The sequence below is a fragment of the Lynx canadensis genome, chromosome E3 (genome assembly GCF_007474595.2).
Source record: "Lynx canadensis isolate LIC74 chromosome E3, mLynCan4.pri.v2, whole genome shotgun sequence".
NCBI lineage: Eukaryota > Metazoa > Chordata > Mammalia > Carnivora > Felidae > Lynx > Lynx canadensis.
This window is the reverse complement of record NC_044318.1, coordinates 23,960,161-23,984,183: the sequence shown is the minus strand read 5'-3', so window position 1 is coordinate 23,984,183 and position 24,023 is coordinate 23,960,161. Positions and strand designations below refer to the sequence as shown.

General features: G+C 52.7%; 1 protein-coding gene across 1 annotated transcript; it reads right to left on the bottom strand.

Annotated features, from left to right (window-relative positions):
* Positions 1–294: 294 nt before the first annotated feature.
* On the bottom strand, positions 295–22,687 carry SETD1A (SET domain containing 1A, histone lysine methyltransferase). The gene is given in 22 exon segments (XM_030300768.1): positions 295–1,121; positions 1,203–1,340; positions 2,876–2,995; positions 3,416–3,526; positions 3,616–3,788; positions 4,205–5,248; positions 11,677–12,018; positions 14,052–14,139; positions 14,289–14,446; positions 15,187–15,274; positions 15,404–15,580; positions 16,283–17,068; positions 17,223–17,846; positions 17,848–17,946; positions 17,948–18,083; positions 18,366–18,535; positions 18,537–18,593; positions 18,806–18,877; positions 18,879–18,938; positions 20,055–20,339; positions 22,101–22,195; positions 22,406–22,687. Coding segments are annotated over 22 exon segments (5,151 nt in total). The 5' UTR covers positions 22,560–22,687; the 3' UTR covers positions 295–947.
* Between the last annotated feature and the right edge of the window lie 1,336 nt (positions 22,688–24,023).

Here is a 24,023-nt window from a genome sequence, read left to right as displayed (position 1 = left end):
TCCCTTTTGCTGGGTTTCCCAGGATGCCAGAAGCCCAGCAGTAACTGTGGTTCTGGGAAGGGAAGAGAGGCCTGACCTTGGCCCAGCTCTGGCTGACCTTGGTGGGGGATTTCTGGATGACTATTCCAGCCTATTAGGTGACCCAGAACAATGGTGGTTGAGTCTGTAGGTCTACCCACCCCACACTTCAGGCCATCCACTTCCCCCTCTCTTCACTTGCCCCATCCTTTGTCCTCAACCCCCATCCCCCCACCCTGCTCTTTCCCAAAGATATTCATTCACCAAGCACTTTTGTACAATAAAGTTTAATCACAATTATAAAAATGTGGCGTCGGGTTTGCGCTATTAACATATGTACAATCCAGCCCAACAGGAAGGGCCCGCCCCCCCCACCATCCTGGCCTGGCAGAGCAGGAGCTTCCAGACACCAGGGTGGGAGGGTGACCCACAGGGTCTGGCAGGAACAGAAGATGAGGCAGGGTTCCAGGCACGGAGTCCCTAGGACTGGGGGCACAGAGCCCCCCCCCCAGGGGGAGAACATGGCCACTGCCCCTAGAGACCCCCTAAACTGGGGAGGGGTGCACGCAGGGCACAAAGGGGAAGTCCCCATTAACACAAAGCAAGGGGGCTATGCAGCCCCCCAAGAACAGGATCTGTACAGGCCGGCACCCCAGGTTTCCACAGGAAACAGCTGCTGGCAGCTACAAAACATTTACAGCTTCTTCTCCGCAAAGAAAAAAAAGTTAGGGGGTGGGTGGGCAGGGGCGACAGGGGAGGCAGAAGTTGCCTCAAGGGACTGAGGCTCCCTTGCTGGGCTCAGGGCCTCCCAACCCCGTATCTGGAGATGGGGGCATGTAGGCCCTGCTGAGCCCACTAAGGCTGGGGGGCTGGGAGCTCAGGGCACCAAGGGGAATAAATAGGGGCGTGGGCACCAGTCCTGCCCCACCTCAGTTGAGGGAGCCACGGCAGCTCTCGGTGCCACACAGACACGGGATCTTGTTGTCCTCCAGCGGGAACTTGTAGTCATAGGTGATCTCCTCATCCACACCGATGGGCTGCTTGGAGTAAATCACAATCTTCTTCTGGGACTCGATGGTGATCACCTTGGCATAGCAGTTGGGCTACAGGAGGGGAGGGCAGTGTGAGCCGTGGCCGCCCTCCACCCCCATGCCCATCCCACCCTGGCCTGGCCCCCCACGCACCGTGCAGCAGTGGTTGATGAACCTCGCCAGGTTGCCGCACTTGGTGGCATCGATGATGGTGTCATGGTCCACCCGGAACAGGTAGCTGCTGCCGATCCCTTCCTGCACGTAGCGCTTCTCCCGCATGTCGGCCACCATCTGGTAGGATGGGGTGCCGCCACAGTCAGGGTGCTGTCCCTCAGCTCCCTGCCAGACCAGGCCTGACCCCACCAGCCCCCGTGAAGGGGATCGGGACAGTCACCCACCTACCACCCTGGGGGCCACATCAACCTGTCCTGGACCTATGTAGCTCTTCTCTGGCTGTCAACCTAAGGCGATGATACTCTGCTTCCAGGAGCCCTCCCTCATAGGGCCTCTCCAACCCTGACACCTTTGGCTGCCACTGTGGTGGTCACTGGGCAGGAGCAGTGGCCACTGGCTCCTCCTGGAGCCTCTGCCTGGCCCCTAGAGGAGCCCCCAGTGTATGGTGGGGCTGGGCCACTTCCCGAGATGATAGTGGCCATTTCATGGACTGACTCCTGTTCATCTCTTCTCCCAGGACCCTCTCTCTCCAAAACAAGCACCCATTGGCTGCCACCTGTCACCATTAGTGCCCACATTCTGTGCAAGGAGGAGTAACTACTTCCCAGGAAATGCACAATAAGGCCCCCTGTATTCTCTTCTTGGGTGATCTCACTCTCTTCCAGGGCTTCAACTGCCAGAAAAGTGGTGGGGACTCCTCCCAAACTTCCATCTCTAGCCAAAATCCACCTCCGTGGAGCTGCTGGGCGTCATCCTCTAGATGTCCCCGGGGCCCTGCAACTCCACATGTGCCAATTGGAACTCATCTCAACCACAGAGCCGCTCCTCCTCCTCACTCCCCACCTCACTGGTAGGCGACCTACCCTAGCTGCTCAGAGCAGCACTGAGAGGTGGCCTCACCTCGCCCTGCCCTGACTCTCCAGAGCTAACTTGTCGTCTGGTCCCGCCAGCTACCTTGGACCCACAGGCTCCTCTATTACCCCAGTTGCCACTACTTGAGGCCACCAGGGCCTACTGGGATCTCCGCAACAGCACCCCACTGGTCTTCGTCTCTAGCTGTCCCCTTTGTCCCACCGCAGCCAGTGCCTGGTGCTTCACGGCAGCTTCCCTCCCCTTACCCCTGGCCCCAGCTCACCAACATGGCTCCCAAGCTCCGTGGAGACTGGCTCCGCCTGCCTCTCTAGGGTTATGTCACGGTGACCTCCTTGCCCTCCTTAGACTACCCTGCCTTTTCATGTGCTGCTGGGCAACTGGGAGCATCCTTCCCCTCATCTGAGTCTGGTATTTTCTCATCATCCTTCAGCTCCTGCCTTAAACATCACCATGCGCCCATTGCTGCTGCCTCCCTGAGCCCCTTTCTGATCAACCGAAGGCCATCCTTTCCTGCAGTTGTTTGTGCAGCGCCTGTCTTCCTCCACTAAGCTGTGCGAGGTGCTTAAAGGGAGAGAGAATACTGGTCTTGTTTCTTGCTGGGTCATCACCATCTAGTTTACTAGTATCCGTTACTAACTGTTGAAGGAAGGAAAAACAGAAAGAGGCAGGCTTCACCAACTATGTCCTGGAGCCGGGAGGTCATATGGGGCTTTATGCAGAGAATGGATGGCATTCATGCCAGCATCCCCTCTGACTGGGGGCTGGGTTCGGGGCCTCACCTGGCGGATGTTCTGACCCACGTATTCGATGACCATCTCGTCAGCTGCGATGGGTTCCATGGCAAACAGTCCCCACTCATGGATCCGGCTCCGGCCGAATCGGAGCTTCTTCTTCCGGAACTAGAGGGCAGAAGGCAGACCGTGCTGCTGGGTGCCTCACTCAACCTAACTCCTTGCTTTTCCTGCAGACCTCTAGGGCAGGAGGGTTCTTTGGCCACTCACCTCCCTCCATGCCCACCCCTAGGGGACTTCATGATGCTGCCCTCCCACCAAGCCTCTCTTCCCCCAAGTCCCTGCTCTTCACCTTGAGCTGGTTTAAAATTTTTTTTTTTTTTCAACGTTTATTTATTTTTGGGACAGAGAGAGACAGAGCATGAACGGGGGAGGGGCAGAGAGAGAGGGAGACACAGAATCGGAAACAGGCTCCAGGCTCCGGGCCACAGCCCGGAGCCTGACGCGGGGCTCGAACTCACGGACTGTGAGATCGTGACCTGGCTGAAGTCGGACGCTTAACCGACTGCGCCACCCAGGCGCCCCTACCTTGAGCTGGTTTAGCTTTAGCAGATCACTGTCCATGATGGCAGAGGTGCCAATGGCACTCAGCAGCCGCCGCTGCTCAGACCGGCGCTCCGAAAGCACACGGTTAGTCCCCTGGGAGAAATAGGACAGAGGTGAGGTAAGCGACAGGAGAAACCATGGGAAGAGATCCCAGTGGGCCAGATACGAGGGCAGAGCCTTACCTGAGTGTCCGCTCCTTCTAGCTGCCGGGCAGAAACAGGACACACATCCAGGTACCTGTCTTTTTCCTTCTTGCTGATGGGGTAATAGCCTTCACTTCGGGCTGAGCCTGTCTGGTGCTCACGGGGCCCATCCTGGGGCCGCCGCTTGCGTTTTGGAGTGCTCAGGTTGGTGAGTGCAGGATGTTAAGGAAGAAAATGGGTTCCTGACTGGCCAGACCCCTGGGGCCCCTCCCCTGTCTCCCCAGTCCCAGCCCAAGGAAAGGGTGACTGAACTTAGCTGGAGGTCCTCAGCATATTTAGTGAGGATAGAAAAAGAGAGAGAAGGAAGTCTCAGATCCCACATTTTCTGCCAGAAAAACTTGGGGAGCCAGAGAAGGGGCAGGAGACAGAGAGAAAAGGCTGGCCCGGAAGCTAGAGGAGAAATACCCAAGCTGAATGCGGCAGACAGAACAGGATAGGGAGGGAGATAAAGGTGCTAGCTGCAATCTGAGGGAGACGTTACCCAGCCGTGCAACCCCAGGGAAGCCTGCCCCCACCCCTGGGGCCTGCCTTCCTGTCCAGAGCAGGCCGGCCTTAGGGCCCAGGATATTGGTGTGATGGACCCAGTGGGTGTCGTTAAGCCAGTCAGCCCCGCTCGTCTGCTGCAGTAGCCGCTCGTATGTGAGCCGCAGGTAGCCCATGTCCTCCAAGTCCAGGCCTGAGTTCCAAATGTCATACAGGATGGTCATCTGCTCAAACTCACTGCGGGGCTCGAAGGAGGGCGGTCGAGGGGGCGGGGGGGTCGGGGGAGGCCGCCTGCGCCGAGCATGGGAGCGGAGGCTGCGACGCCGAACGGCACCCTCCCCGTCACTGCTGCTGCTGCTGCTGCTCTCGGATGACTCTGACTCCTCTTCCTCCTCCTCCTCCTCCTCGCCTTCCTCTTGCTGCTGCTGCTGCTGCTGCTTTGGCTCCTCTGCCTCAGCCACCACCACCTCAGGGGCCTCTAGGACCTCATCTGCTGGGGAGCTGAAGAGGGCTGCAGGGGCAGGAACTGGCTCCACGGGCCGAGGGGCCGGTGTGGAGGGCGGCGGCTTGACGGCCAAGGCGTAGTTGTGCTCCAGGAGGATGTGGCTGAGGAGGGGGCCCGGGCGGTCCGCCTCATCTGATGTCTCTGTGGCCTCCGAGTCATCGCCAGGAGGCAGGGCGGCTGGCCCACGACGGGCTGGGGTCAGGGCCAGGTCGGCTAGCACTGCCAGGTCCACTTCTGTCCCTGGCTCAGCTTCTTCCTCCTCAGTAGAGCGGCCTCGGCCTCCAGCCCTGCTCCGACCTCCTCGGGACACCTCCTCGGGCCAACTCTTGACCAGGGATGCATGGTCCAGGGGCAGGTTTCGAATGGTCCGCTCCACGGCCCGGGGAACTTTGCGGGAGACGGGTCCAGGAGACTTGATCTGTGGTGGGGCAGCTGGGGGAGGCTCTGGTGCCGGCACCTCCTCCACAGCAGAGAAGGAGACGGTTTTCCGGCGTTTCTTGGGTGGGGGCAGGAGAGGGATAGGAGAGGAGGGGCGCTCGTCAGGGCGGTGGGCGGGGGCTGGGGGACCTGCTGGCGGCTCAGGGGGAGGCTGGGGCACACTGGGAGGTGGTTCCTCGGTGGAACCTGGGGAAGGAAGAACACAGGGAAAAGGAGAGGGTCAGCAACTTGGGCCAACGTCATCAGACAAGAGGTTCCTCGTGGGCAGGGCATTGGCCGCCTCGCTGAGGAGGCCATGTCCAGGCTGCCTTTTGACAGGCTGCACGCTCGCCCCCACTGCCAGCAGACACTTGGGCTCACTCAGCAAACACACTGCTGCCTCCGGCTGCAATGTCCTCAGCACTGTGGGCTCCCGCGGCGGGAGGAGATTCGACAAACAGCCACTGAGCACCAACTCTGGCAGGCGTGGGAAAAACACGTCAAGCAGACACTTTCAAAACCCTCACAGAGCTTATAATCCAATGGGGACAATGAAGGGAAACAGAGGCACAGCCCAAACTGTGAAGAGTCGGGATAGGAGCTCCAGGGAAACAAATACTTAGACTGTAGCCTGTTTACCAAGACTGGTGGTGACTGACTGAACTACGTCCAAGGACTAGGCACATGGGCCAAGACGAGTTCTGCCAGGCAGTGTATAATGAGGATGCAATTAACCAGGCTCTGAATTAAAGTATCCGTTATTTCAACTACAATGTTCTTTCTCTGTTTAGTGAGGTGAGAAAGATACAATGTAAAAAGCCGAATCTTTGTATTAAAACACTGCATAAAATTTGTTTCCTCCCCACCACATGCCAAACAGTACTAGAGATTTGCCAAAGTGCACAGGGGTCAAGACTCCCCTAAAGAAGGTGAGAGTGAAGCTAAGATCCTAAGGATGGGGGGGGTGGCCTGGGGAGGGGACACATTGTCTTGGGCAGGCGGTGTTCTCTCCCCAGTCCCCCAGAGACACAGCTTCCCTCTGTTGGGCGTCCCAACAGAGGGTCTGAATACAGCTCAAGCCAGACACATTTCCCTGAGGCAGACCCTGTCTTGCAGACTGACCCTCTCTCTTCCTAGGTTTCAGCCACCAGAACAGGCATGGCCTTTCAGACCCCTGGCCCTTCATTTACGTGGCTCCCTTTGTTTGGAATGCTTCTCTCCTCTTGCACGTTGGGAAAGCTCACATGCAACTTTCAGCCCCAGCTCAACGCCAGCTTGAGGCTTCCCCAGCTTCTTCAGACACTGGTAGTGACTTGCTCTCAGAACCAGAAGGCCAGTGCTTCATAAGTGCCAGTCTTTTTAGTCTGGCAGATTATTAGCTAATATTTTGTGCCAAGTACCAATATAAGACTTTAACATATGTTGACTACTCATTTCATTCCTGACAACTAGCCTGTGAAATGGGTACTATTAATAAAACCCAGTTTACAGATAAGGAAACTGAGGCAGAGAGAGGTTAATAACTGGCCCAAGGTCACACAGCTCACCCCAGACAGCCTGGGTTGAATTCTGTGCTCTTATCCACCTCCCCATGCTGCTCTGGACATCCTGTAGTGGGGCTCTGTGGTTTCACATCTTGCTCTAACACTCCCAGAACTAAAGGGCAGCCAGCTCCAGGCCTGACCCAAGCAGGCAGCGATCAACCTGTGTCCACTGCCTTAACAGACGTTCCCCAACCAGGCACCCCCAGCAACGTCGTCAGCCTGCTATCTCTTGAGACTCTGGACAGCATCTGGTGTCTCAGCCAGCAGTGAGCCACAGGGTGGTCCTGGGTGTTCGTCCCAGGTCCTCCAGTCTTCTCGCCTCTTCTCCTCTCTGCTGTTTTGGGGCAGCCCTGCCTCTGACCCATCATTCCAACCTAGCTCACTGTGCCCTCTGGAAGTCTGGCTCTTGAGGGAAAAAATTCCCCTCCTGGCTCAGCTTCTTCACATAGATTTTTCTTTTGCTTCCTATCCTGAAAGAAACCTGGCCATACCTTTCATTTAGGGAGACAACTTTTGGGGTACCTTTCTGGTCTACAACTCCCAGAAGCCAATGTTTCTGCTACATGACCTGCCCCACTCCCTGCGCCCATCCATCATTAACTGATGACTACCTGACCCAAGGCAGCCCAACCAGAAACTTCCCTGAGAATAAGGATCTCAGACAGGAATGGGTTTCTCTGCAGCGTGGACATCTGCTGGAATAAAGAAGCAGGGGAAGCCCATTTGCAGGAGAAAGGAATGAACCACACCAGAAGATAGAATAAAGGCAAATCGGGGTGCCTCAGTGTCTCAGTTAAGTATCTGACTTCAGCTCGGGTGATGATTTCACGGTTCATGGGTTCGAGCTCCGTGTCGGGCTCTGTGCTGACAGCTCAGAGCCTGGAGCCTGCTTCAGATTCTGTGTCTTCTCTCTCTCTCTCTCTCTCTGTTCCTTCCACACTTGTCCTCTCTCTCTCAAAAATAAACAAACATTTTTTAAAAAAAGAAGAAACAGCGGAGGAGGAGGCGGAGGCGGCAGAGGGGGAGGGGGAGAGGCAAATCCTAAAGGGTGTCCAGGTCCCATCTTTGGGTTCCACTAAACAAGCCCTCTCTTGCCATCAGGCCACATATCCTCTATCAAGGTGCATCCTGGGAACTCAAATATCCCTATCATTCGGTAAAAGCCAAGAGACCTGCCTTAACCTTCCTCTCCTCTCCCATTTCTGCCATCTACCTAAGGGGCTTTTTTTTTTCTTTTTTTGAGAGCGTGAGAGCAGGGGAGGTGCAGGGAGAGTGAGAGAATCCCAAGCAGGCTCCACACTGCCAGCACAGAGCCTGACACGGGGCTCGAGCCCACAAACTGTGAGATCATGACCTGAACCAAAATCAAGACTCAGATGCCTAACTGACTCAGCCTCCCAGGCACCCTACCTAAGAGACTCTGATATCTCACCCATTCACCCCATTCTCCCCTCTCCAGTGCCTGCCTTCATTCATCCTCAGCCAGCCTCCACCAGTCCCATACCTGACCTTGTTATCCCTGGAATGGTGCCACCTCAGACCCCTACGCTCTGACGCCCTGCCCTCTGATCACATTTCCCCAGGTCTCTTCAGTTCACCACATGGCACCACACCTGTTCAATTCCCCACCTTCTAGCTCCCTCTAGCCTGTCCTCCTAAATGAGCTGCCTTCCTTCTTGTGCCTGCCTGCAGGGCCCTCACTCTGTCTTCTCCTTTCACGGCACTTTCCACATCCTTCAGCTGCCACAGCCACCCTGTATGGAGACCTCCAACCCTGACTCTGCCCAACCACTTGTGCTCCCTCCTCTTTCACCCCTGAGCCCCAGTCTCAGCGGGGCATCTGAACCAAGCCCGGGTCCCTTTTCAACCTTACTCCCTTCTCTACTTCCTTCCCCAAGGCTCCTCCTCCAGCCATTCCATGGAGCTCAGAAAATGCCCTCTAGGTCTGATGCACAGAAGGCCCTCAGGCATGAAATCCCACATCTCCCTGCCTCCCCAATTACGAATGTGCATCAGACCTAGAGTCCACCCCTCTACCCCCAGATACTTCTCTCTCTCCTGGCCTATCTATCTGCCTCCTCCTCTCTGCCCTATATCTACATGCTTCAGTCTCACTTATTTTGGAAAACTAAGCCTCCATCAACCCTGTATTCTCTTGCTGTCTCTCCAATCCCAGCTGGGTGACTTTGAGCAGCTCACTAAGCTTCAGATTCCTCATCTGTAAAGTGGGAGTAACAGGGATGGAATGAGGACTAAATAAGAACACAAATCTGCAATGTCCTAGGCCTATAGCCTGGCACACAGGAAGCACTCAAGAAATGTTAGTATTACTCATTACAGCCTATCAACTCTCTCTCTTTTCACAAGAGTAGTCTACCCTTCCAAAAGGCTGGTTATCTCTGTCACCTGCCTTTACTCCTGAACACCCCATAACTTGGCTCCAGTCTGATCTGCTCTATTGAAATTGATAAGGTCACTAGTGACCCCCTAACTGCCAAATCCAGCAGAAGCTTTTCCTATCTTACAACCTTTCTTTCAGCCTGTTGGTACACACCACTCCTTCCCTTTGAAAACTGAGCGTCCTGGTTTCCTTCCTATCCTGCTGATAGCTCCTATTTGGCCTCCTCTGGCTCCCCTTTGCCCACCTGTCTCTTACACAATGGTAAGGCACGAGCCCTTCTCTTGTTCTAGGGTTTATCACATCATTCTAGGGTATACAACGAGCATGTTCACACCCACACTTGCCCTGTTCCCAAGTATTTACATTTCCAGCCCACTGGTTCTTTACACAGCTTCAGATCTACTTTTTTTTTAATTCTTTATGTTTTTTTTCTAATTTTTTAGTTTTGAGAGAGAAAGACAGAGCATGAGCAGGGAAGGGGCAGAGAGAGAGGGAGACACAGAATCCGAAGCAGGCTCCAGGCTCTGAGCTGTCGGCACAGAGCCCAGCATGGGGCTCAAATCCACAAACCATGAGATCATGACCTGAGCTGAAGTCGGACGCTCAACTGACTGAGCCACCCAGATGCCCCAGATCTACTGATCCAACTGCCTGTTGGATGTTTCTTACCTGGAGGTCCCAGAGGCATGTCAAAGTCAACCCTAAAGTATCACATCAGCTTTCTTCCTAATTCTGGTTCTCCTCCTTGACTTCCCCTGCCCAAAAAGTAGTTCGACCAAGTGGTTCTATCTCCTAAATTTCTCAAATCCTCATCCCCACTCCTACTCCCTACACCTCACTCATAACCACCTTTGCTTTGGTTCACAGCCCTTCACTTATCCGCATCCCTTCAAACTCTTACACCGGTCACCCTACCTCCTTCCTCACCTCTCTGAATCCTTCCCTTTCCTGCCAGAATGATCTTTCTGGCAAAATGCAAAACTGACCACATCCCACCCTACTGAGATTGATGCCCTCTGACCACCACCAGCTCTTCTGCTACCGACAGACTCAGGAGAGGCTGGGAGAGGTGTTTTAGGATTAATGAGAGCTTTGACTCGTGAGGTCTGCACCAGAACAGAGTGCACCAGTGCTGGGAGGTCTTCATGTGGTCACTGTCCATCTCAGACCAGATTCTCAGTAATATCTGAGAGATGTATGGAAGGCCACATGCATTTACGAAGCCTATCTTGAAAACTGACTTATAAATTCCATGCTAAGAACACCCTACTCCAAGTTACCACCATTGGTTCCCTTACTTACTAACTGCAATAGCCTCTTATTCTTCCTCCACAAACTCTGGTCCCTCCCCAAATTTTCTAGGCACTGCTTCTTTTCAGAACACAAATATGATCATGTCATTGCTCTGATGGCATTCCACTGCCCTCAAGATAAAGACCAAATTCCTCGTATGATCTACCCATTTTGTACGACCCAGCCCTTGCTCACCTCTCCAGAAGTCACCCCAGCTTCTCCTCACTCTCCACCATCCAGAAGGTTTCTTTTATGTCTTCCAACATGCTGTTTGCTCTGCCCTCAGGGCCTTTGCACATGCTAGTCATTAATGCCAGCTGCCTGCTTTACCTTGATTTCAGCTCAATGATGCTTCAGCACAGAAGACAGCAAAGATGTCTCCACAGATGTAGTCAGGTTCTCAGAGTCCTCTATTGTGGTGTTTATCAGTTTGTAACCACAGATTTTCTTAGGTATTTATTACTCAACTAAACCGTCTCTCCCTACAGACCATAAGCTTCAGGATAGTGAGAACAGGACTTATTGTGCCTACCACTGTATCCCTTGCACCTACTGTAAAGTACAGATGACTCTTCAACAACATGGGTTTGAACTGTACGGGGCCACTTACATACACACTTCTTTTGATAAATACAGTAAGGTATCATAAATGTATTTTCCTTAAGATTTCAATGACGTTTTTTTCTCTACCTTGCTTATTTCTTGTAAAAATACAGCACATAGTACATATAATATGCAAAATATGTGATAACCTACTACTTACACTATCAGTAAGACTTCCAGTTAATTGTATGCTACTAACAGCTAAGTTTGAAGGGAGTTAAAAGTTATGGATAGATTTTCGACTGTGCAGGGGGGTTGGTGCCCTTAACCCCTGCATTGTTCAAGGGTCAACTGTACTCAGTAAATAAATACCTACTGCCTGAATGAACAGTTCACTCAGAAGGACAAATTATGTGTATGTGCTATAAAATAACTGAATGTACAAATCCACAAAAGAAAGCAAAGATAAAATTAAGTTCCAAGCCAATGCTGTTACTAGTTGCTTTCCACCTATTTGTCCATTTAATCACCTACAAGTATCCACTACACATTTAAGGCACAGACCAAGAAAAAATAGGAGGAATTTGTTAAATTGGGATTTTCCTTAATTAACTTGGAGACCATTCTGTTTTCCTTGTTAGCCAAACACCCTGCCCTGGTTCTGTAAACCGCTCATGACAGCAGTTTGAATGTGGCCATAAATGTCTCCAAGGAAGGACTGACAGGAGATGGTGACTTTCGTTTTCAAAGTCACATACTTGTACATAATTAAAAACTGCTAACCCTGTCACTGTTCTCACAAAGACAGACAGACACATAAACAGAGACCAAATGAACAGCTCAGCATCACCTACCTACAGGTCTTGCCGGAGACTTCTCCTGTTCAGGGAGAGGTGTGACTGGGGAGCCTGCAACCCGCTCTGGCTCGGGCTCTTCCACAGGCGCTGGCAGGGGCGCAGGGACATCTCTGGGGGGAGGGGACGTTGAGGGTATGGTTGTTGGCTGCTCCTCTTCCTCTTCTTCTTCAGAGGAGGACTCAGATGATGAGGAGGATGAGGAGGATGAGGAGGAGGAAGATGAGGACGATGACGAGCTGGATGAGCTGCTGCTCTCGGAGTCTGACGTGCTATCATTTTCACCATCTGAGTCGGCATACAGAGAACATTTGGAGGACGAATCGCTTTCCCCGTCCTCGCCTGGAAATCCAGAAGGGGCAATCAGGCGAGGTGGGAACACCCCTCCCTTGGTCAAGCCATGGGTTCATTCACTGACTCCCTACCATGGACAGGTTAGGCACTGTGCTAGGTGCTGGGAAGTCCACCCTTCAAGGAGTTGAATAAACACACTATTTGTTCACGGTGAGATAAACCTCAACATGAAAGGCTAGGGGACCATGGCAAAGGGAAGTCCTGGATTCTACCTGGAAGATCCGGTCAGGGAAGGGATCCCTGGGAGGGAGATGCTGAAGTCAAGAAGGACAAGTAGAAATACATTAAGCAGGGGCGCCCGGGTGGCTCAGTCGGTTAAGTGTCCGACTTCAGCTCAGGTCATGATCTTACAGTTCATGAGTTTGAGCCCTGTGTTGGGTCTCTGTGCTGACAACTCAGAGCCTGGAGCCTGCTTTAGATTCTGTGTCTCCCTCTCTCTCTCTGCCCCTCCCCCACTCACATTCAGTCTCTCTTTGAAAAATGAATAAACATTAAAAAAAAAAAGTACACTAAGCAGACACGAGGGCTGAACAGGGATGTCAAAGGTGAGGGAAGGTGAGACACCTGGAGACCAGTAAGTGGTCTGCTTTAAGCTTTTCCCAAAGTGGGTCTTATAAATGCCGCCTAGACGACAGACTCATAAAAAGGACTGTAGGATAAAAGAAGCTTTAAAAATATATGTTTTATGCCTCTGGGAAAGGGCAATACACTGGAAGAATTCTGTAAGAAGTTAAGAAATTTGAAGTGTCTGAGGAACACAACTGGATAAATTAGAATAGACAGTGCTGGTGGCCAAGGATGGGTCTGGAGAATGGCAAGATAGAGCTGAACAGATAAATGGGAGCTATGTTATAAATGGCCTAACGTATCAAGAGGAAGAGTCATCTTATAGAAAATAGGGCGCTAGGAATCGACTTTATGGAGGAAGTCACAGGGTCAGGTGTTCGCTGAAGAAAAGAAAATGCCATTGGCAGACTGGAAAATGGATTGGAATGGAGGAAGAAGGATGGAAACAAAGACGAGGTAATCAATCAAAACTGCTGCAGAACACTCTAACTGAGAAAAGACAGAACAGCAGGAACAATGAAGGCAACAAATCCAAGAAACACTGAGGTGGTGAAACTGACAGAAAGCAGTGACAAAATGGATGTACAACAGTCTGCCCCCTTAGAGGAGGTGACCCTGCCCTCTTCTTTCCTGAAAAGATAGGCTCTCAGATCATCATTCTCCCATCTGGCCTCTGCTGAAATGGCACCTCTCAGAGGCACTCCTTCTCCAACAGATCTAGAACAGCCCATCTTTCCCCAGCTCCCCCACCCATTACTCTCTACCCCAGTAACCTAGTTTCTCTTCTGCAACGTATGTATCTCTGAGGTGCTATTATCTGTTCACTCGTCAAGTCTCCTCCTCCCCTCCAACTGATCACAAGTTGCATGAAAGATGTGTCCCCAATACCCAGAACAGCGCCTGGTACACAGTAGAGGCTCAACAGCGATTTCTGAACAAATGAATGAGAAGAAAGACTAAACCATATATCCAAGACTCAACGGATATGGAGGGAGGAGGTGTTCAACTGAAGAGCAGAGCAGTGTCTGGTGATGGCAGCTAAGGGGAGAGGGGAGGAAGGGGAAGCATGGTTCGGTGGCTGGACCTTAAAGGAAGAGCAGTGCTCAAAGGCAGAAAGGCATGGTCTGGTAGTTATCAAGGGCTGGCAGGAGAACATGGACCACTTATCTTGAGGGGTTGGGCAAATTAAGTACATTCTGCTAGGCTGTCTTCAGAAAGGAGCAAAGTTTCAGTATAGGAGGTAAGCAGAAGGGAGTGTTCTGGGTATTGGACTTACTGTTTATAATGGGCCAAGCGTTCCAAAGGATAGGACTAAAGGACAGCTGCTTTTGGGAAAGGCAAAGGTGGCCAATAAATCTAGCATGAAATTTCTGTGGACTCAGGGAAGCGACAGACAGGCAGCTGAATTCCTTCTTCCCTGAGCCAGAATTCTACTGTGTTCTGTCTGTACCTACCATCTGATGCCTCTGTCTCCTTCTTTGTAGTATCCATGGCTTCCTCACGTTCTTCGTCGTCTTCATCTTCCTCATCCTCCTCCTCATCCTTAAAGAAAAGGACAAACAGGGACTAACAGGAGAAGAACAACTGTCCTCCCGGAGGCACAGCTACCTGGGCTCCAGCCCAGAGAGAAGGTGGCTGTGGTGACAGGAACTCAGCAAGTGGGCTTTTGGCAAGAACCGGGCGCCCCTCACCTTCTCTGAGGAGGACTCCTGGGATGCTTCCTCCCCCTCACTGTCCAGAGCAAAGGATTTGCGGTGCTTGCCCTGGGTCTTGCTTCGCTCTTCATCTCGTTTTGGGGGCTTGGTTCCCGGACGTCCCGGCTCTCCAGCCTCCTTCTCTCGCTCAGGGTCTAGGTGCATGTGAGTGGCCGTTAGAGCAATTTACCATCAGCAGTTAACAGTCCCCGTTCCCCTGGCCCAAAGGAGCTTTTGCACACACCACTGCTGATCTTCCTGACAGTCCGACAAGACAGACCTCATTTTACAGACAAGAAGCTGAAGCTCAACAGAGAAAAACCCAAAACCCCAGAGCTACCTATAACATTTTATAGAGTTTAAACATACTGCACCCGTTTTACCTTTCATCCTTTTCTGGGTTGGGTGGAAGAGGGAGAGGACTTGTTATGCCTGACCAAGAAAACAGTACTAAGGTAAATGGGTCTCCAGGGAAGCAAATCGGACTCAGTAAGGAAGTTTCCTAGCCACGTAAGCTGTCAACCAATAGCTCAGACTTAGGGAAACTGGGAGGGAGGTTGCAGAAGAGCTTTAGATGGGGAACTTGGGCCGATGACCTGTTAAACCCTGAAATCCTACGACTCTAAATGTTGAAAGTATTTCCATTTTACAGGGGAAAACTGAAATACAGAAAACTTCAATCAGCACGCCAGAGTAAGAACCACAACTAGAACCCAGGAATGACCCCATCTTAAGCTTCTCACACATCTCAGAACTGCTTTCATTTAACCTTGCACCAAAACCTCTACTTGGCTACTTGCCCTCTGACATCTTCACCCTTTACCTCTGCTTATTACTTTCCTATCAGAAGCTAGCACCCTTTCCCTTTTCTCCTTCCATCTGACTTCCCACTCACCATCTTCATCCTCCTCAGCTGGAGTGGAGGGCCGGGGCCTCTTTTCCTCACTGGCCTCTGAAATTTCCGAAGGCTCTTTTCGCTTTACCTGGGGCGCCGAAAGAGACGGAGCCTGTTTAGAACTCAAACTCTCATGGTTCCCAACCACCCCTACCCCAAGGAAGGGAACTCCCACCCTGCTGTCTCCTCCCTACTAGGCAAGACCAGTTCTGGGTACCTTGAAAGAAGGCAGCCGCAGGGCCCCTCGCAGCCCTGACCCAAAAGCGAAGGCCTCGATGCCCGTGGTACCCCCACTCTTGGCCCAGTCTACGAGGGACAGCAGGCCTGGCTCTTTGAGTTTTGTCTTCTCTTTATCCTCCTCCTTGGCTTGCTGTTTGGCTGCGTTCTGGAATGGCTGCGGGCAGTAGGGGGACTGAGCCCCAGAACCCAGGCGTTCCCTCCTGCCTCCTGCCTGAGAACTACTCCCAGGTCCCAGGAATACAGAAATGCATCTACTCACTCCTCTATTTGACACAGATCTATGCCACACCCCCCTTGCACCAGCCCCCGTACAGACATTTCTTCCAAGTCTGCTCATTGAGTCCATCCCCCTTTATTATTCCTAGTCTACAGATGGACACATTGAAGACTGAAGCCCAGAGAGACTTAAGGGCCTCGTCTGCCAGAAGCATGCAAACAGTAGAGCTAGAACAAAGCTCCTCTGACTCTAAAGCTTATGTTTGTTTTGTTTTTCTGCAAGCAAGCGAGCGAGAGAGAGAGAAAGAGAATATCTTAAGCAGGCTCCACGCCCAGTGTAGAGCCCGATGCGGGGCTCCATCTCACAACCCTGAGCTCATGACCTGAGCCAAAATCAAGAGTTGGACACTTAACTGACTGAACCACCCAGACCCCTCAAACTTATGCTTTCCTACTGTTCCATTTGCCCCAGTTCTCCTGCTCAACCACTGTGCCCCATCAAGTGGCTACACAGTCTCTCTCTCCACTTGCCTTGATCGTCTCTATTTTTTACTTTGAGCTGTGTAGCCTGGAAAAGCCAGAAGTCTACTTCCTCCAATGGAGCCCCAGGTTTTCCCTAGTCCCAAGCACTGGCCCTCACCTTGGCCTTCTCTTCCTTGCTCTCCCACCACTGGTCAAAGGCTCCAAAGGCCACATTCTCCACCATCTTGCGGTTGAGGTCTCGCTGCATGATGCTCTTCATCTCTTGGACTAGGGTGGCCAGCACACGCCCCACGGTGCCTGCTGACGGTAGGGCCTTGCCCTCTGCCAGCTCTGCTTCCTCCCTGGGAGGTAGCCGGGCCTCTTCTCCAGAGACCGAGGAGGAGGGCAGGGGCTCAGCTGCCATGGGCAAAGGCAGGTGGTATGCCTCCCGGGAGTATGCCCCTCGGCCTTCTTGCCCTTGTGTGTACAGAGCGTAGGGTAAGCCGTAGGCTGCCTCTTGGGGGGGTGGGAATGGGAGGAAGGCCTCCCCAAAGGCCCCACCAGGGGGGCCAGCTGAGGCAGCAGTCAATCCCTTGCCCTGCCGCAGCTGATGGAGCCGAGTTAACATCTGGGTCTGCATCTGGAAGGACATGGGCATCCCTCCCCACTGAGCCCCAAGTCGATCCATGAGCTCTAGGGAATTCACAAAGTCATAAATGTGGGGGGGTGGCGGAGGAGGTGGGGGGTACTCAGGGGGTGGTGGCCCATCAGGGCGTGGTGGGAGGAGGTAGGCAGGCTGGTGGGGAGGATAACCAAGGGGTAGGGAAGCCAGGTAGGGAGGAGGAGGAGGGGGTGGTGGAGGAGGGGGTGGAGGCTGCTGGGGGGGGGTTGGGGCCGGAGGGGGTGAACCGCCCCTGTCATCATCAGAGATCTCCATATCCTCTCCCGAAGAGCACGGAGAAGCCTGTAGGAGTGCAGAGGGTCACATGAAACTTCTGCCTTTTCCATGGGCTTTTCCTCAAATCCCTGTTCTCTTATCTAATTCCCTCCCCCCCCCCACCAGACCCAACCCTGCCTCCCAGATCCCAGTCATCTCTGCTGGCTAACCCCAACCTCACCTGGTTCTGTCCGTTGGCCTTGGGAGACTCCCGGGTAACCCCTGGTTCCCCACTCCCTGTAGGTGCCACATCCTCAAAATTAGCTGGGGCTGGAGGGGGCGTGCAGGGCCCATGACCTGACCCAGAAGGCACCTCACTCCCTATGTCTCTAGACCCAGGGCCTGTGGTGCTGTTCTCTTCCTCTTCCTCTGTGTCAGAGGCCAGGAACGAAAACTTGGAGCGCTGCTCCTTCAGCAACATCTCAATGCGGGAATCCAAGCTGCTATGCTGAGCGAAGGGCACACTCTCATTGGTGGTCTCTGGGGCTGGGGAGCCGGAGCGGGCAGGTGAGGCTGGGCGGGGGGAGGTCCGAGCTTCTTCTCTCTCAGGGCTGGGCCCTCCCCCACCCCCGCCTCCACCAGGTTCTGGAGGCTCCGGGGGTGGAGCTTCTGAGGCAGGAGGCCGGTAGTCCTGGTCAGCAGGCCGGCTGGGCTCAGGGGGCAAGTAGGAGGTGTAGGAAGGTGGGAAGCGCTCAGCTGCATTTTCAGCAAAAGATGCCCCAGGGGGCTCCTCCCGAGTTGCGCGGCGGGGAGGGTAGGAAGCATGGCGTTGGTAGCGATTCCAGCTTTCATAGTACGCTGGGTAGAGTTGAGTCAGTACCACGAAAATGAGAGGATGAGGACGAAGAGGAGGATGAAGAGGACGAGGACAACGAAGAGGAGGAGGAAGATGAGGAGGAGGACGAGGGCAGTGGCTGCAGTAGTGGCGGAGGCAGCTGTAGAGGTGGTCGTGGGGCTGAATATGCAGAGAAATGGCGGCGGGGAAAAAGAATCTTGGTAGCTATTCTCTGACCGCCGAGGCTTGAAGGAGGTTGAAGTGGTGCTGGAGAAAGAGTGCAGGAGTTAGCTAGGTTCAGTTCTGTAGGACCAAACCCTAGTGTCCTGGTTCTCAGTACCCAGGCGCCCTTGACACTGCCCCCAAAGGAAGATCTGTTGGGTTTCTAGCTAGACAGGGGGTTCCCTGTGGACAGGGATTCCGTTGGCTGAATCCATAAGAGAAACCAGGACAAATTACTCCCGACTCCCTTTAGGGAGACTCCAGGGTTTCTTCTTTCTAGTGTCAACTCCCAGAATCTGGGGGTCCCAGAGAGTGTTTACTCTGCACCTGCTGGAGTAGGCAGAGTCCTGAGAGTAGGGGGTGCTGCCCCGAGATGTGTAAGGGGTTCCTTGGGAGGACTGAGGGGTGAATTGGCCAAAGGAAGATGGGGTGTCTTGTCGGCTGCTGGAGAAGCTTGTGTCCTGGGAGCAGGGGGTGCCATTGCCAGGAGTGCCCACCCGCAGCAGAGCCCGCCGGGTAACGCCGTGTCCGAGGAGGACGGCGGCGGGATTCAGTCTAGAGGGCAAAAGTAGAGCATGGAGAAAAGAAGACATCAAGTACCATACAACAACTTGCCCTTCCCCAAACCAAGAACCTCAGTTCCCTGTCTTTTGAAAGCATCTCGCATCTTTTCTTGGCTCTTGCCATCCTTAATGGAAGTCCCGAACCTCCCAAATACTGTTCCTGGCACCCAGGCACTGTGCCCACGTGGCTAGGGCTGTGGCAACAAGCTTCTTACCGTCTCCAGTGGCTGCACCAGAGCCCTGGAACTTCTCGCTCAGCGCCTTGCCCCCAGTTGGGCACCGTCTGAGGGGTGTAGGAGCCATTGACTATCAGTTCATAGTATTCATTCGTTGTTGTCTGGAGGGAGGAAAATGGGAGCCATCACAGAGTCAGATGGAAGAACAACTCCTTCCTTCTTTGCTTTCCCATTTCTTTCTCAGGCCTCAAGTTTCCTATAATTTCTTGGAGTCCTGAGTTCAGGGATTCAGGTCTTCCACCTTGTCTCTACCTTTGGGACCTCCTACCTCATCTCTACCTAATATACAACAACATACTGAACGGCACTTTACAATCTATAATCAACATCTTCACTCATAAATTAGTAATCTAAGTTGGATAATCACCAGGAGAGAAAGGCATCAGTACCCCTATTTTATAGGCTCAAAGAAAATTGACCTGCACAAAGTCACAAAGTTGGTCAGTGGCAGACTGGAATTCAAACCCAGGTCGTCTGATGCTAGATCCCACCATGCTCTTCATCCTACAAACTAAAGGTTGCAAAATGGCAGCTGAGGGCTAAATCCAGGGCCACAGTTGTGTTTTATTTGCCCTACACAATCACTTAAAAATTTGGCGGGGGGGGGGGGGGGAGGGATTTTCAGCACTTAAAAACAATGAGATTTCACACAAAAACCTAGATTCCTGGCTTAATATAAAAACATTATTTGGCAACAGTTTTCATTCCCAAGTGCAAACTGGCTAATACCAACTAATAGCCATCTCCTTCAGATGACAGTGTACTCTACAGTCCCCGACTCCTCCCTACTGTTTCTCAACACAGAAACCCAGACTGCTTCACTTATCTGTACAGGTCCCTATTCTCGATCCAAAATTTCAAAACCCCCCAAAACTTAAAACCAAACATTTTTTTGAATTTCGTCTCAAAACTTGATCTGAACTGAGGCTATTTACTAGGTTTTATTGATGCTACCTAGTATAACCCTTCATATGTTTTCTTACAAACATGTTACATGCTAGACTGTAAGATGCTACCCAACCTTGCCAAGGACCCCCCCCCCCCACACACACACACGAAACACATAAAAACCACAATCCCTCTGTAAAATTCTGATTTCACAAACACATGTGGCTCCAAGAACTGCAGATGAGGAATCATGAACCTGATCATTCACCTGGCCCCAACAGGCATTTGCATATAAAGTCTCTGCTGGAACCCAACCTTAGGCAGTAGGCAAGAGAGCCCTCACCTTTGATGTCGAGCTGGGCGTGGATGATGTTGCCCATGACGGAGGTAAGGTGGAGGTTTTTGACTGTTTCCTTGGCTCCCCGAGTGCTAGTGAAGAGCACGCGGGCCAGGCCCAGGTGCTTGCGAGTACGGGGGTGAAGAAGGATCTCTACCTCTTCCACCTCACCATACTTTCGGCACATATCCTTTAAGAAGGTCTCCCGCACATTGTCATTCAGCCTCGCGAAAGTCACTTCCTTCAGAGGGATCTGTCCGATATAGAACTCATCCAGCTGTGGAGAAGACAGGAGTCTTGAGTCTGGGGTCTCAATACTGACTACTGTTCCTTTGCCTTTTGGGAACTTGGTTCAGAGAGAGACGACTGGGAAACACGGGCAAAGGAATGGGGAAGAGGGGCTCCAACAGGTGATAGATACGTCAGTCTGACCTCTCTCTGCTCTGAGTTCTTCTCATCACAGAATAATACAAGAAATCAGGAAAAGAAACGTACAACTGAGAAATAATAGTCATACGTCAAAGAAATTAATTGTAGAAAATAATTTAGTAGTTCAGCTTTTACCATGGACTGGGCAACAAAATTACAAAGATGAAAAAAAAAGATTCTTGTTCAGGAAAGCAGACAAGACATATACGTAGTCACTGTTGTGACACAAATGTTCACAAAAGTGTAGACAGGGTGTTTAGGAACCCAGAGAAGAAAAGTGTTGTTCCGAGTGGAGGCAAGGAAGAATTCACAAAGATGGTGTCACTCCTATTTGACTTTTTGGGTAACAAGAGTTCAAGAGGTGACAAGGACTTAAGGCATGAAACTATAAAGTAACTTGGCATTTTCTAGAAACTGCAAAACGTATATAGTACAACACAGATATACAGCATCAAGGCAGGAGATGAGGCTTAGCCAAATCTATAATCATATGTGCCAATGCACAAAAACATGGACAACAAAAGTAATGTAAAAGCCAAATAAAAAATACAAATGGCAGGAGCCATCTGTGGTGGAGCATGAAATGGGAAAAGAGAATGGAGGCAAGAAACCCCATAAAATGAATACAGAAATTGTGTTAGAAAATCAGCAATGGAAACAAAAGAATTAAAATAAAAAGGAAATGTGTTTAGAAAAGAATCAGCAAGACTTGGTGATAGATTATGTAATAAAAAAGAGAACAATCATAGGATGACTCCCAGGTTCCTAGTTTGTGCAGCTAAGTACATGGTATTACCATTCATCAGTAAAAGGGAAATGGAAAGGAAAGCAGGATGAAGGAGTAAAGAGAACTTCTTTTCAACCTCTTGAGTTTGAGATGTCTGTGGGGCCTCCAAGGTGGAGCTGTCCCTCTACCAGGCATAAAAGTCTGGAGTTCAAGAGAACTGATCTTGGCTGGAAACAGAAATTTAGAAATCACCATGTCTCAGTAAACAATCCAAATCGTGTATGTGAAAGAGACTGTCCAGGGAGAATACACAAAGTGGAAAAAAATGGAGTGGAAACCTTACAAATATTTATTTAATAAAGAAGAATAAAGAATTAGTGAAGAGAAAACCAAGACCCATCAGTTTCAAGAGCCAGTCCAAGGCCTGATGAGTATCCTGCCTACACAGGGAAAGAGGAATACTTTGAGAAAACAAGATGGATCAAGGCACCAAACGAGGGGTGAAGAGCAGAGAACTCCAAGGATGGCGTTCCTGGCCTTGTCGCTACCCTTAATTGTTGAGAAACTGGCATATCACACCAGGGCACTGTCATGCTGTGACACGGACTACACAGTGATAGGTACAGCAAAGAAATGTGCCTTTACTTCATCCTTCAAGAAGTCAGCACTCCTGCTTGAGACACCTAACCTATAACTTTCTAGAAGATAAACACAACTCCTCTCCAGAACAACTCAGTCTCACAGCCTCCGAGCTTTTAAGACTTGGTTGTGATCCTTTCATAGGAAAACCACTTTTATCAGGTTATGTTGAGACAAAAACTGCCAGGATGGATCCTCCACACCTCCCAAGGGCCACCACACCAGGGTCTAGCAGATACATACCTTAAACTTAGGGACTGGGAGGGAAAAGTCTCTGTTTTTGGACCTGACGTGGCATCGGGGGTCTTGGAGGTCTTCGACTGGTATGTATTTGAGTCCTAGGAATGAAAGCAGGAACAGAAAGACAGCTCAAGGTGAAACTGTTGAGTTCTAGGAAGCCCATTTGGAGACTCACATGCAAAAGAGCTGAGTTCTGGTTGCACACTTTTAAGAAAGGCAGTCTATGGGTATGGGAGTTCAGGATGCTGAACAGAGGTAACAGAGGAGAATGGGGCCTGGAGTTCCCTAGATGACAAGGCCTGGGGCACTCACGTTGACACTGAAGTGGACTCCATCATAGCGGTACACCTTTTGAGAAGGCCTGCGCAAGGCAGGGTCCAAGGCAGGATCCACGATGAGCTTGTAGTTCCGCCACTGGAAGCTCGGGGCTTTCTGCCCATCTCCCCCACCTTCCTGATCCATCTTTGCTCATTTACACTGTCAGGAAAGAGGAATAGGCAAGGGGGTTCAGGGCTTAGGCCTGACCCCCTTGCTGCCCCTCACCGACCAGCCCAGACTTCAGGTCCGCTCATCACCCCAGTTTCCACACCTCACCATGACCCGTGGCTCCCCCAGATTTTCCCCCAAGTGCCCTCTCTCACAACACCCCATTCTCTCTCCACCTCCCAACTCTCCCCTCAGGCCCCCAGGCCCATCTCGCGCCCCCTTACCTTCCCGCTCTGCTTAGCGCGCGCCCCACTTGGCCTCAGAGCAAGACCCCTCCCCCGCCCCCTGGCAGGCCCCGCCCCCTCCCGCCTCCTCACCGGCCAGCGGCCCGGGCCAAGCCCGGCTCTCGCTCCCACACACCCGCTTGCGTCCCCGCGCCCCGATCCTCTGGCCAAGAGGTGGCACCTCTTCGGGGCGTTGGAAACACCGCGAGACCGAGCTCGAGACCCGGCTTCGGCCCCGAATCCGGGCGGGGGGGTGGTGGGGGGGGAACGCGCGCCGCTGCCCTCTCCTCCCGCCCCGGCGCGTTCTGCCCCCCCATCTCCGCGCACGCGCGGCGAGGCCTCACTCACCCGCTCGTGGCGAGCGGCTCCCCCTCCCCCCACCCCGCGCGGCACCTCAGCGGCGCGAGGCGGCGGCGGCGGCGGCGGCGGCAGCGCGAGACCCGGCCCCGCAGCGGTGGCGGCGGCGGCGCCCCCCCACCACCACCTCCCCGGCGCGCGCACCAAACACCACCGCCACCTGCGCGAGGCCCAGCGGGCACAGCGTCTACATTCGCACTTTCGGCCACGGGTGCCGCCGGGAGACCACGGGGCCGAGGAAAGCGGCTTCGCCTCGGCCGGCGCCCTTTAAGGCTCCAGAGTTGCGGCCCAGGGAGCCTGGAGATTGGCCGCATTCCCCGGAGAGTGGGCTTCACCACGACTACCCAGCTGCTCTGGCCTGGGGTCCTTGACGAATCGGCGGCGACGAAAGCAGCGACTAATCCCTGAGGAAAAGGGGGCGGGGCGGAGGGGAGGAGGCCAGCCAGAGCTGGGGAGATTTGAGTGGCGCGTTGAACAGGCGCAGATTCGTCAGGCGGGCGGGGCGAATCGGTGGATGGGATGCGCGCTCCTTTGCTCTTCTTTCCTGCCCCTTCCTTGTGCGGCCAAAGGCCTGAAAGGCTGCAGATTCGCCACAGGTCCTGTGGTCCTGGCCTCAGCTGTCGCCTCCCTTCACCCGCCTTGGTGGAGTCAAGAAAATAATGCCTGGTTAGCCAAGCCCCGTTGGCAGAGTTGGCCACTTTTCCCGGATCTTTCTTACTAGCAGAGCTTGGGGAATGCCCAATTTCGACCCCGGAGAAATGGCTACAGCCCAAAGCTGCTCTCGGAGGCCGATGAGAATTTCCAGCCTGGTATAGAGAGGCCCAAGTAATTCTGAAGAGCTGGCCTAGCGAATCTGCGG